This window comes from Narcine bancroftii, chromosome 3 (genome assembly GCF_036971445.1).
Source record: "Narcine bancroftii isolate sNarBan1 chromosome 3, sNarBan1.hap1, whole genome shotgun sequence".
Classification (NCBI taxonomy): domain Eukaryota; kingdom Metazoa; phylum Chordata; class Chondrichthyes; order Torpediniformes; family Narcinidae; genus Narcine; species Narcine bancroftii.
Genome location: NC_091471.1, coordinates 80,324,536 through 80,337,968, shown reverse-complemented (window position 1 = coordinate 80,337,968; position 13,433 = coordinate 80,324,536). Strand labels below are relative to the sequence as shown.

At 37.8% G+C, this 13,433-nt stretch overlaps 1 protein-coding gene across 2 annotated transcripts; it reads right to left on the bottom strand.

Moving 5' to 3' along the window:
• Positions 1 to 277: 277 nt before the first annotated feature.
• Positions 278 to 12,580, bottom strand: LOC138757292 (granzyme K-like). Of its 2 annotated transcripts, none has more exons than XM_069924350.1 (5): positions 12,448 to 12,580; positions 12,228 to 12,378; positions 7,392 to 7,527; positions 3,942 to 4,217; positions 278 to 1,512 (listed from the first exon to the last, which is right to left on the bottom strand). In XM_069924350.1, exons 1-5 carry the CDS (start codon positions 12,509 to 12,511, stop codon positions 1,315 to 1,317), a joined length of 825 nt encoding a protein of 274 aa, XP_069780451.1. In that variant the 5' UTR covers positions 12,512 to 12,580; the 3' UTR covers positions 278 to 1,314. The 2 variants fall into 2 exon arrangements, with proteins under 2 accessions (XP_069780451.1, XP_069780452.1); XM_069924351.1 differs by having other exon boundaries at positions 12,228 to 12,364; positions 12,448 to 12,531.
• Positions 12,581 to 13,433: the final 853 nt, after the last annotated feature.

Sequence of the window (13,433 nt, the reverse complement as noted above, 5' to 3'; positions counted from 1 at the left end):
ATTTATGGTTGGAACCAAAAATTACAAAATATATGTAACCCTCAGAATAAACTGCTCAGTTTTTTTTTGTTAGTTTTTCTTTTTTTCATTAGAGAGTTAGGTGCATTTGCTCCAAACCAACTGATCACTCTCTGAAATGACACACTTCTGTATTTTTGTGTTATACTTGCTTTATTGTGTATGTCTAATGGTCTGTCCATCAAACAACCTCCATCAATGTGTTTTCAATGCTTAAACTTTACCTTGAGATGCACACAAAACACAGTAAGTTAATCAATAGATTTGGTCGGTCTTTATTTCTGGTAAATTCAGTTGCAATTTCTAAACATGAAAGTAACAATGATGGCTCATTTAGCAAGATTTTTCTTTTTCACCAAGCTATATTGCAGTGATTACAAACAGTCTTAAATGGCGTCAAGATGCAGAATTGTATTGAAAATAACATTGTTATGTAACTACATAATAAACATTTAACATTTCCATAAAATGTCGGCCTATAAATTCAGTCATTGAATAATCAGTTTTCAGGCTCTCACCAGCCAACTTTCTCAGAAATGGAGAGACACCCTATGTGTCTCTATGTGAGAAGCAGGAAAAAGTCATTCTGCCTCACGTGATGAGGTTAGGGATCAATCTTATTCTATCTGTCTTTCAAATAGATTGTGACTGATCTTCTACCTCATCAGCTCTTTCCTGCACTGCCCACACTTTTACTTCCTGGATTCTGTAAATACATATTTGCTATGAATCACAGAATTGTAGAACATAGAAATGGGCCCTATCAGGCCACCTCATTCAGGCTGACCATGATACCCATCAATGTAAATCCATGCATGCATTAGAGCAAAACCCCTCCATGCCATTGTTATCAAAGTGCTGGTCCAATAGTCCAGCAAATGCTCTCACTTTATCAGTTCCTCTGGAAACTCAATTCAAATTTTCATCACCCTCTGTGCAAAAAACGTATCCCTCATATCTCCTATAAACTCCCTTTCCCCCTCCTTTAATTCTCGACTCCCTTGGGAAAAAAAGACTCTGACCTTCCATCCTATTTATGCTGTTCATAATTTTATAACTTTTACTCATTTATGAAATCCTCTGGTATATGAGAAAACCAAATTTGATACTTTCCAATGCAGCAAACGGGGATATAGTAGGCTGGTTGGAGCTTGAATATTGACTGCTGAGTGACTTATACACCACTTCCTTATAAAAATGTAAATGTTTAATATGTAGTCATTGGTTATATTTCAGAAATGACTCTATCCATGCACAGACAATTATTTTTCCCACCTACTGGTCTCTGGTTTCTTCTCATTTTTGCTCAATTTCAATGTCATTGGTTTTGGATTTGATTGTCTTCTTTATCCATTGGAGGTATATATTAGTTAAACGTGTATAAATACCGGGTTTGTCCTTTAAATCACAACCCTTTCCAAAGATAGCAATGCCACTTAATGACTTCCTTTTCTGAAATTTACTTTTGCATAATATTGGTCCACCTGCATCTCCCTGTGATAAAACGGAGAAATAAATTAGACTATACATAGGATAGGTAGCAACATAGTAACAAAGGGCAACACGTCTCAATTTAGCTACTTCATGAATATACCCAGTAATTTATTGGAATCAGTAGTTCAAAAGGGCTCTACTTAGAACTTGGCCATTACACAGTAACAGGGATCCCCTGATGAATAGTAGGGTATCAAGTTCCTCATCATCACCAACTATTAATTAATATTTCCAGTGTTAACATGCACATTCCAAAAATTGTGCAACATTATCAAAAGTGGCATCCCTTCCAGGAAGAATCTTAAGCTCTGCATCCTTGGTTCTCCATAAATCCCTCAGCTTATAAGGAAATTTATTGACAATAATCGACAAATTAGCAAGAATGTACACGACCTCCCTCTCAGAAAGAGTGCATGTGCTTGTAAAGCCTTTGCGTTCTCTGATTTTATTGCTGACCAAGAAAGAATCTTGACTATGTGGCCCTTGCGATTTTATGTTCATCAACTGTAGAGCTCGTCGAAAGAATCAAAGACTTGTTGATCCAAACCAAGGCTTTTATTAGCAAAAGACAGGAGCTCTTCACAGGTGGCCGACCAGTCCGGAATGATCCGACCTGGCTAGGGACACAACCCTTTAAGGCCCAGACAGTAGGCGTGGCTAAGCTCTCAGCCAATCGCTGTAAACACAGTCTAGATACTGTAACTATATACACTATATACATTGGTGATAGATCTGTACTATCACATCAACATAATGATGAAGCAATAATTCTTTTGCCTTTTTAAAACCTTGTTCTGGATTCATATATTGGCAACTTTTGATTAACTCTTTCACCTGTCCTCCAGTATACTGTTCCAAGTAATAAAGATTATCTTTAGCAATTCACAGGCAGGTTTTCATGGTCTTCTGGAATATTCTATTATTACAGTGTAGATGCCTCTTGCTTTAAATTAAGTTGTAATTCTTAAGACAAATTTTACAAGCCTTTTTTCCAAACAAAATTCACAATTAAATTTATCTTTGAATCAAAATATGGACAACACTTTGCTTATTCTAATATATCCTAATTTCAAAGTACAGGTACACAATTCTTTATCCGGATCCCTTGGGGGACAGTGCATTTTGAATTTTGGATTTTTCCGGATTTAAGCCCACCCGAATTGAGCTGCTGCATCCACCCCCACCCTCTTCCAGTCACCCTGCCATTTCTCCTCACCCCCCCTTGCCCACCCAACTTGCACTGCTGGTCTCCCCTCCTCGGCCGCCTGACTCACACTGCCAGTCTCCCCCCCGCCCGCCTGACTTGCTCTGCTGGTCTCTCTCCCATCTGACTGACAATGGAGGTCTGACCCCTCACCCGCCCGACTTGCGCTGCCGCCTATCTCCCCACTTGCCGGATTTTGGAGCTTTCGGGGTTTTAGATGACCGGATGAAGGATTGTGTACCTGTATCATCTTCCAAAATCATGAGCTGCAATATCCCAAATTTCAATCTCTTTTATCCAATAAACCACACTCTGTGGCTGTTACTTTAATTCATTAACAAACTGGATAAACAAGATACATTTGATAGTTTTAGTAAGTTTTTATTTAAAATAATATCCAGATGTTCTCTTTTTCTTCCTTTTTTTCTATTCTATCAGGCTGTTGGGGGGGAGGTGGAGGAAGGGGGATAAATTTTTAAACAATCACTATGTATTAATTTTTAATGTTTTTGAACAAGAACATTTATGCATAAGTTTTAATGTATATGTGAAATTAAATTACATTTAAAAAAAAAAAGAATAGGACAATAAAGATGTCAAAATTTTAAATTCAAAAATTTTTAATTTTAATGTACGACCGATGCAAGTGAAGGTTTGTGTAGCATTTATCACAACACTGTTACAGCGCCACTGATCGGAGTTCAAATCCGGTGCTGTCTGTCTTGCATTCTCCCCATGTCTGTGTGGGTTTCCTCTGGGTGCTCTAGTTTCCTATCACTGTTCAAAATGTACAGGGGGTTGTAGGTCAATTGGGTATAATTGGGCAGCATGGGTTCTGTTACGGGCTTATGGGAAAGGGCCTGTTACGGAGCTGAATGTCTAAATTAAATTAAAAATTAAATACAATTTTGTTTCCTGACAGATTATCGGTTAGTCTTTTGAAAAAAACAACAGGAAAGAAAATTATGCCTCATCTGAAAGAAGTTTTTAGTTCACAATTGTGATTTGCATCAAAGCCTGAGCTTAGATCAATACTATGAAACAAATCACTATCTGTGACTAGGGCCTGGAAATCATCTTCCAGTCCATGAAGAAGAGTGGGATCACCAGAAGTACAAAAAAGTAAAGAAAATTACAGAACTGTTCAACTATATTACCCTTTTTAATATCAGTTACGGACGTAACATTCTTATCACGCAAAGTTTGCATGAACTTTATAACTTACCCTGCACATTTTAGCTTGATCCCCAGGTTTTTCACCAGCACAGAGCATATCATCGGTAACAACAGGATCTCTATTGAAGTACTTTTCAGTGTTGCAGGTTTTCCGATCTATGATAGTTACAGTTCTTTCTTGCAGAGTGTCTGAGGGATCATCATCATAAACAGTGGTTTGTCCCCATCCAAGAACCTTGCATTTTTTCCCAGGTTTGATATCTTTCGTTGATTTTGGTAATGACATAATCTTGACGGACTTATTTAGTTTTGCAGCTTTATCCAGCTTTAAGAAAAGAGAAAACATGTGATATTAAATTAAGGTTTTCATGTCAAAGAGAATATGTAAAATGATTGTGTGACAGATTATGTTATATTTTATATTATATATAGATATGTTCAAAAGGAGATAAATAGTGGCAAGTTTTTTAGTGTAGGTCACAAAAAGAAACAAACACTTTAACACAGACCTCACTTAAAATGTCGGAGCCCTTCTCAAATCAGACAGTCCAGGCTCTGAGAGCCTTTGTAAAAACTTTGAAGAATGCCTGTAAGGACTTCACAAGTAGCTGCTAATTGGACATGCTGTGGCATAATGGATTATTGTTTTGGAAAGCAACAGATGAACGGATTTGAAGATTAGGTCTGGTGCCGTAGTCTGTCTGAGTGCAGAGTGCTGTGCTGTTCTATGAGGGTCATGTGGTTTTCTCTGAGTGAGAGAGAACTGTAGAACTGAGTTCTACAGTTCAGCAGCAGCAGCTGGGACTGGAACAGGACAAGCTGGCAAACTTGTGGAAAACCCCATTTTGAAGACGGGTTGTGGGTTCTTAGTTCAGCCTGTTCAAAGCCATTGTGGTCCATACAAGAGGAGATGGCTGGCTGTATAATATTTCACTTGAAATAAGGGAAACAAAAAGGAACTCTGTGGTGACCTGAAAGAAAGAGGTTATCATCTGGAAAACCTTGATGGGACAGGGTTCTTCACCAAGACACTGAAGTGGCTGATCAGAAGGAATACAACGAGCAACAAATCTCTCTCTGAAAACTGACAAGAACCTTCATGAGGTTCCTGACAAGAACCATTTACCTTTCAAGCACATATATTCAGGCATTTTCCTGATTTTCCGTATTTCTGATGAAGGGTCTAGGACCAAAACACCGCTGTTTACTTCCTATGGATGCTGCGTGACCTGCTGAGTTTCCCGAGCACTTACGTGCACTGCAAAATCAGCATCTGCCGACTTTCTTGTTTACCTCCAATAATTCTTTATCTGTTCAAGATACCTGCATCTGCAGCTTTTGAACTACTCTATTATTTATTTATTTGTTGGTTCTGTGTGCCTAATAAGAGGGTTACACTTATGGCCCATCCCTCATGGTCCCTGAAAATGTGATGGTGAGCATCCTTCTGATGCAGGATTTAGAAAAGGCAAGAATGAAGGAACAGAAATGCACTTCCAGAGAAACATCAGATTTGGAGAGGAACATGCAGGCAAGCATGTTTCCATGGGCATGAAGCACTTGTCCATCTTGTGAGTAAATATCATGTGTTAGGGAGTTGCCGTAAGAATAGCCTGGGTGAGGAACTGCAATGAACTTTGTAGACAGTAGACACAATAGCTATTGTGCACTGATGGAAGAGGGCAAGGAAACAGGACATTTGATGGGGTGACAGTCAAGCTAGTTGCATCATCCTGAACAATGTCAGGCTTCTTGAGAATTGTTGGAGCTGCACACATCCAGACAAGTTGAAGGTATTCCATAATACTCTTCATTTATGATTTGAATGGCTGAAGAGTTTCATGAGCTGTCACTGGCCACAGGATATCCAGCCTCTGCATTTTTGTATTCACAGTGTTAACATGACTGGTCTAGTTGAATGTCTGGATATTGAAAATGGGATGGTAAATATCTTTCAATGTCAAAGATAGGAGGAAGAAGCTGATTGGAGCAAGGGAGGTTAGGTGACCTGAGGAGCGGCAGCAGTTAAAATTTAAAAGGGGCGAGGCAGAGCTACAAGGTGTTTGGAGAAAGAAGTTGAGTATCCTGATAAACGTGAGGGACTGTGTAACATTGTTGGAGTGGGCTGACTCAGAGTGGTAAAGCTTTGGCTCAACAGGCTTCGGCAAGAACAGGTAAGAGGCGAGGAATAGTCAGAGTTGAAATAAGAAAGGGACACTCTTTTCAAGGAACAAAAAGGATTCAGCAGGTAGGCACAGGCAAGGGCTGGTTTTAGATATCATATATTTTGTTCTCTAGTCATAAACAGTGGGAATGGCAGCCAAGGCAGGGGAATGCTCCTCTTGCAGAATGTGGGTCATCAGGGAAGCCAGCAGTGTCCCTGACAACTTCATCTGCGAGAAGATGTCCCATCTGCTGGTCCTGCAAGCCAAGTTAAAGAATTGGAGCTAGAGTTGGATGAACTGCAGATCATTCAGGAGTCAGAGGGGTTGATGTACAGGAGTTACAGGGATACTATCACACCCAGGAGGCAGGAGGACCCATTTATCCCATTTATCCCAAACCTTTGTTTCCTATTTCTCAACCAACTATCTATCCATGACAGCCCCCTACCCCTGATACCATGCTTCTTGATTTTGCTAACTAGCCTCCTGTGTGGGACCTTATCAAAGGCTTTCTGAAAATCCAAGTACACCACATCCACTGGCTCTCCTGAGTCCACCCTCCTTGTAACTTCCTTGAAAAATTCCAGGAGATTAGTCAAGGAAGATTTTCCTTTAAGGAACCCATGCCGACTAACACTGATATTATTATTTCTTCCTAAGTGTTCTGCTATTTCTCCTTTAATGATGGATTCCAATGTCTTCCCCACCACCGACATCAGGTTGACCGGTCTACAATTTCTCGTATTCTCTCTCCCTCCTTCTTAAAACGTGGTACTACATCAGCAGTGAATTTGATCTTGAACACAATCGGAAATGGTGTATGTAGTATCTGAATTCTCTGTTTGACTAGAGTGTGAAGCGTCGATCCAAAAAAAATTTAGATCATCGATTATATCTCGTTAATACAATGTCTCCTTCAAACTGAAGATCTGTGGCTTGTACATGCAAAATTGCAATTCAAAGAACAGTTTAGAATGTGATTCATTTCTTACAGAAATAGCAACCATGACACTGAGGAAAGCAAATTCAATGGTAGGAAATATGAGGCATGATTTGACTGTAAAATCTAGCACAGAAAGATAGGCTGAATTACATCTTGGGCATTGTCTGAAACTGCGATTCATTAATTCTGTGTTCCCAATTGCGTTATTTTCAGAAAATATCCTATTTACAATGATAATTCCAGAACAGACGATTGATCAACTGTACAAAATTACGTGCAAACTGGATATTTGGTTTCAATCATGTGGTTGAGTTTTAATGATAAGCTTCAGACTTTTTATTTACTCTGTGCATTACTGCATGCATATACATTCATATTGAGCATTGAATACCTTGAAGAGAGCCAGGCTATTCTGTTCTGACTTTTTGTTGTACTTGGGATGCACTTTAGTCTGAATCACCTTAAATACCTGTTTTCCTCTTCTATTCATCAAAGAATGTGTTCCAATAACTACGGTAAGTGCATTCCTTGAAAAAAATAAATGAGAAAAGAAAGTTGAAGCAGAAAGTACAGATAAATGTTGCATTGATGTTTCCTCAGGTTGGAGAGTCAATGGTAGCCAAAGTTCAACATATGTTCTATTATCTGGTACTGATGTGAGGATAAATTTCTCTTATAACATGGTAACATGGTCCACGAGTCTGTGCCGCTCAATTACACCTAATTAACCTATACACCCAGTACATTTCGAATGGTGGGAGGAAACCAGAGCTCCTGGAGGTAACCCAAGCAGACATGGGGAGAACATGCAAATTCCTTATAGATAGCGCAGGATTCGAACCCCAGTCCCGATTACTGGTGCTGTAACAGCATTGCTCTAACTGCTACACTAACCATGCTGCTCCTTGTATTTGTAGAGTCTTAGAAATTTATGGGACAGTAGGAGGTCCTTCAGGTCTATGTTGGTTGATAAATGGAACTATTTGGATTGACCTCACCTCTCAGCTCTCAATCCATAATCTTTTAAATTTTGGCTTTTCATGTGCTCATTGTTGAAATTTAATGAAATTTTCAGCCATTACCACTTACTCGAGGAAATGTTCCAGGCCCCATTATTTTTTGGGGGTAAAAACCCTCATAATTTTAATGCCAATTATCTTAAATTTATATCAGCTGCTTATCCACAATCGTCAAACTAAATAGGTCCTTCCTGTTCATATTGTTCAGGCCTCTCAAAATTTTGTACACCTTGATTAAATCTTCAAACAAGAAAGAACTGACCTAATTAATATCATCTCATAACAATAGTACCTCAATTCTGGCAGTACTGTGTCTTGCAAATATTCTCTGCTCCATATCTATTGCTTTACAGATTTCCCATAGTTAAATTCAAATTTATTTTAGAGTACATACATAGCATCACATACACCTTTGAGATTATTTTTTCCTGCAGGCCAGTTGGTGACAGAACTGTACAGAATCCACTAGGTCTAGTGCAATTTGTGTTATTTGTGGTTCCAGCATTACCACTTGTTCCTATATTCTGTGCCATGGCCAATATATTCTCCTGAACAATTTATCCACCTTTCACATTATCTTCAGAGATCTGTTGACATGCAGTCACTCTATTCTCTCTTTCTTTGTCTATTGCTATTTATCATGTGGTCTCCTGCTTTCCTTACTCTCCCCAAATCTGGAATTTTGGACTTAACCAAACTGATTTCTTTTGCTGCAGTTGTGCCACACTTATCCAGACCACTGACATTTCCCTGCCACATACAACTTCCTTCATTTCAGCCACATCGCTGATTTTAGTGCTATTGACAGATCTTTTATGATGACTTTTCATTAAAGTCAAAGTTGCTCATGTATAATACAAAAAAACAAGCAACTTTGAATTGCCTTAGCGAAGCCTACACTTCTTCAATTGAAAAAACTTCCATTAGCTCAGTGGTTCACAACCTTTTTCTTTCCACTCACATACCACTTTAAGTAATCCCTATGTCATCAGTGCTCTGTGATTAGTAAGGGATTACTTAATGTGGTATGCGAATCACTGCTCTGGACCCAATTGTTACTGAAATATTTTGCTTGAGAAAAATTGTCATTGGCCCATTTCCTTTGGAGTTATGAAACCATGCACACAATGAGTCAACGAGGTACGATTAAAACAGTGTTTTTCAAATTTTTCTTTCCACCCACAAAGCACCTTAAGCAATCCCTTACTAATCACAGAGGACCGACAGCTTAGGGAATACTTAAAGTAGTATGTGAGTGGAAAGAAAAAGGTTGAGAAACACTGCGTTAGCTTTTTTTGCTTCCTCTTAGATTCCATGGGCTTTTACTTGATTGATCAACTGCCTTAAAGACTTATTAAAATTCAGATAAACTGTATCAAATATTCCACCTTAATTTACTGACCTTGTTACCTCTTCAATTTTTAAAATCATTAGTTAAACATTCCATTCCATTAACAAATCTGTTATTTCTTGAAGTGTTGATTTAAACACCCTTCAAAATTTATAAGACCCTAAGTAGGATGTAAGAGAAGAATTAGGCCATTCGCTCCATTGAGTCTGCTCTGCCATTTAATCATGGCTGATATATTTTTCCTCTCATCCCCATTTTTCTGCCTTCTCCCCAAAACCTTAACACCCTTACAAATGAAGAACCTATCGACTTCCACTTTAAATATAATCACTGATTTGGATTTCACAGCTAACTGTGGCAACAAATTCCACATATACACCACTGGTTGAAGAAATGTCCTCTCACTTCTGTTCTAAAGGAATGTCCTTTCATTCTGATGCTATTTTTTCTGGTTCTAGACTCCCATGACTGGAGAAATTTTCTCCACTTTATTTATCCTTTTCATTTATTTTCTACTGATCCGCCTGGCACCAATGAAAACTTACCCCTTTCTTCTTTTCAAATCAATGTTATTACATTAGCTCTCTCTGTTTTCTGCCATTATGCCTATGACCAAGGAATGTTGGAAAATTATATTCACAGCAAATATTCAAATTGACTTGAAATCTTTGATTTTTTTTTCATTGCTCCGACAACAATTTATTTCAAGAAGCATAAAAGTCCATTTTAGATAAGACTAATCTTAGTCAGGTAAATTTGGCTGACCAAATTCATGTTCATTCACTTTTTCCTTAACTATGTTAACCTAATTGTAATTGGTGCCAGCAAAACTGACCTCCTATCCAATTGCCCTAGCTCATTCCCTTAAACTATCCCTTTTTTAAAATTGGGTTTACTGTCCACTGATTCTATATATTTGGAATCTTTTAATTCATAAAAGATGTGAATGGTCAGTTTATGAAGATACCTCAGACTTTGATCAATTTGGACTTGGAGTCTTAAATTTGCTTACTGTGATGGCTCAAGAAGGGCTGAAAGATTGGGAATTGGGAAGGGAGCACACCATGCCTGATTTGATCTGCTCTCAGCCACATCCAAACTTACCACAACACTGAGCACAAAATGAAATAAAAACTTCTGATTGAAAGGGACTTCCCTTGTTTCATATGCTCTTTTGTTTTAATGATATTAGCTTAATTATGCTTTGAGGATGAGGTCACCTTTGTCCTTACATTGGATTCACTTTCACATCATTAATTTTACTGACGTCATGAAAGAGGATACAATATGAAACAGTGGAATGAAAAGATATGAAAACATTGCTGTTCTAGGATTGGAAGTGTACATTCTGAATAGTACAGAACTCAGTGCAAACTTCGAGCAAGGACTAATCAATAGTTACTTAATTTACAACTCATAAGTAAAGAAAAATACAGCAAATAGAAATAAAAAGAGAAAATGTAAGAAATACACAGTGAAAAGTTTTGGTCTCCCAACTTGAGACAGATAGGCTGACTTTGAAGGTGGTGCAGATAATGTTCGCCAGGTTGATTCTGGGGATGAAGGGTTAAGTCTATCAGGAGAGATTGGGTCACAGTGACTACACTTGCTAGAATTCAAAAGAATGAGAGTTAATCTTATGGAAACAAAATGCTATGAAAGAGAGATAAGGTAGAGGCAGGGAAGTTGTTTCCATTGGTAGGTGAGACTAAAATGAGGGAACGTAGCCTCAAGATTCAGGGGAATTAATTTAAGACAGAGATGAGGAGGAAAGCAGCGTATCCAGGAGTAGTGAATCTGTAGAATTTTCTGCCAAAGGAAGCAGTAGAGGCTATCTCATTAAATATAGTTAAACCCAGTTAGATAGACTTTTACATAGTATAGGGGAATTAAAGGTTATGAGGAAAAGGCAGGTAAATGGAGCTGAGTCCATGGTCAGATCAACCATAATCTTATTAAATAGCAGAGAAGGCTCTATGGGACAGATGGCTGACTCCTGCTCCTATTGCTTATGTTCTGTTGAAAAAAAATGTGATTGAAGATGTTGATGTATCTCTTTTGTCAAGTAAACAAAGACATACAATTTTACAAGCCTTCCAGCAAACCAGGCATCACACAAATAAGTTTGAATTGTCAGCTTTATCTGACAAAGTGCAGGCATTTTAATTTCTAGGTCAAAGGATTTTTGATTCACATCCCAGAGCAGAGTCTCATGCATAAAAATCTAAATTGGCTGTGGTGTTACATTTCAGATTAGAAGTTTAGTGAGACACCATCTGCTTTCTCAGGTAGATATAATAACCCAATACCATTAATTCAAAGATATGTGGAGAGATTATACCTTGTTCTTAATCATTATTCATTAAGATTTATGAAACAGATTACCTTGTTATTAATGTTTGTGGAAACTTGCATAAGTTGGGTTCCACATTGACTGCTTTAAAAAGAATGTAACTGGCCATGAAACAACAAAATATGAAATAAGACACTATGTAGATGCAGATCTTGGATTTAATTTTCTGAATCCATGCCCTTATGATCCAAAAATGTTTTTCATCTGTACTAATAAGTTACTGTGGAATGTGTTTTTTTTGTGTATTAGAATAATCTTGGATCCGGATAAAATAAACTCAAATCATATACCCACCCGTAAGGTGTAGCAGTCCTTTCAGGTACTAATATAGATCCTAAAGATTGAAAAGTACAAATCATTCAAGCATAACTCTGAAAATTCTTTTAAAAACAAATTGAAAACACCGGATGGAAATGGGAAAATGCACATTCTGCGGCTTAAATTTTTGAATAATTGATTTTAAAATCGTCAGGAATAGATCAAAATAACCGCTCCAGTACTCACTTTGACACTGTACAGTTTGCTGAAGTCAGAACCCAATGCTTTTCGATTAGAATTCCTCCACAAATGTGTTCATTTGATTTTTGGATGGATGCCATGTAAGTTCCTGAACCAGATTTAACATCATGACCTCCGATAATCTTCAAGCAAATACCTACAATAAATATCATGATTCATATTGATTCCACTTTCTGTGAAGCAAAAATAATTATTTATTACTTACCACCCTGAACCATTAAAGCACTAATTATTGAAGCGATGTATGCCAATTGCAGCATGTTAATCATTCTATCACCACTGTGTAAAAACAGTCAAATGCTTGTTAGAGGATGAAATGTGATTAACAAGTGATAGAGTGAAACATAGAAAAATGGTTTCAGTTTATGAAGTTGCTAATTTTTTAACAGCTTTGTCATAACACATTTTGACACAACCAATAAATTTTGAAATCACACCTTCATTGTGAGAAGAATAGAACTACCTGTGAAAAAAAATGCTTCGCTCTAAAGAACTATGCAAATGTAAGGTAGAAATATATTTTAAATACAAAGGAACTACAGTGCATTGAATTGGATTATTTTTAATCACACATTACTTTTTTTTGTTAGTTACATTGAATTAAACATTGAAATGCCAACAAAAATTTACATTTCAGCTCTTCAGCAAAGCACAATGGAAAAATTCAGAATCAGAAATTATTGTCATGAACAAGTCATGAAATTCTGTGTTTTGCGGCAGTGTCACAGTGGAAACATACATAGTTTGACCATTTTATGACATTACTATTGAAAATAATAATAACAAAAAGAATGTACAAAAAGTAAGGCAGTGTCTTTGGTCCATTGATTATTCAACAATCTGATGGCAGTGGGGAAGATGCTGTCTGTCCTTGTGCTGTTGAGTGCTCATCTTTAGGCTCCTGTACCTTTTTCCTGTTGGTAGCAGAGGGAAGAGGGCATGGTTTGGGTGGTGAGGGTCTTTGAGAATAGAGGCTGCTTTTTTAAGACAATGCCTCATGCAGATGTCCTCGATGGAGTGAAGTTTGGTGCCTGTGTCGTCACCTGAGTTAATAACCCCCTGGAGTTTATTCTTGTCCTGAGAGTTGGCTCCTGCATTCCAGGCAGTGATGCAACCAGCCAGAATGCTCTCCATCTGTACACCTACACTTGTAGAAGTTTAAGAGAGTCTTCAGTAACATATTGAACCTCC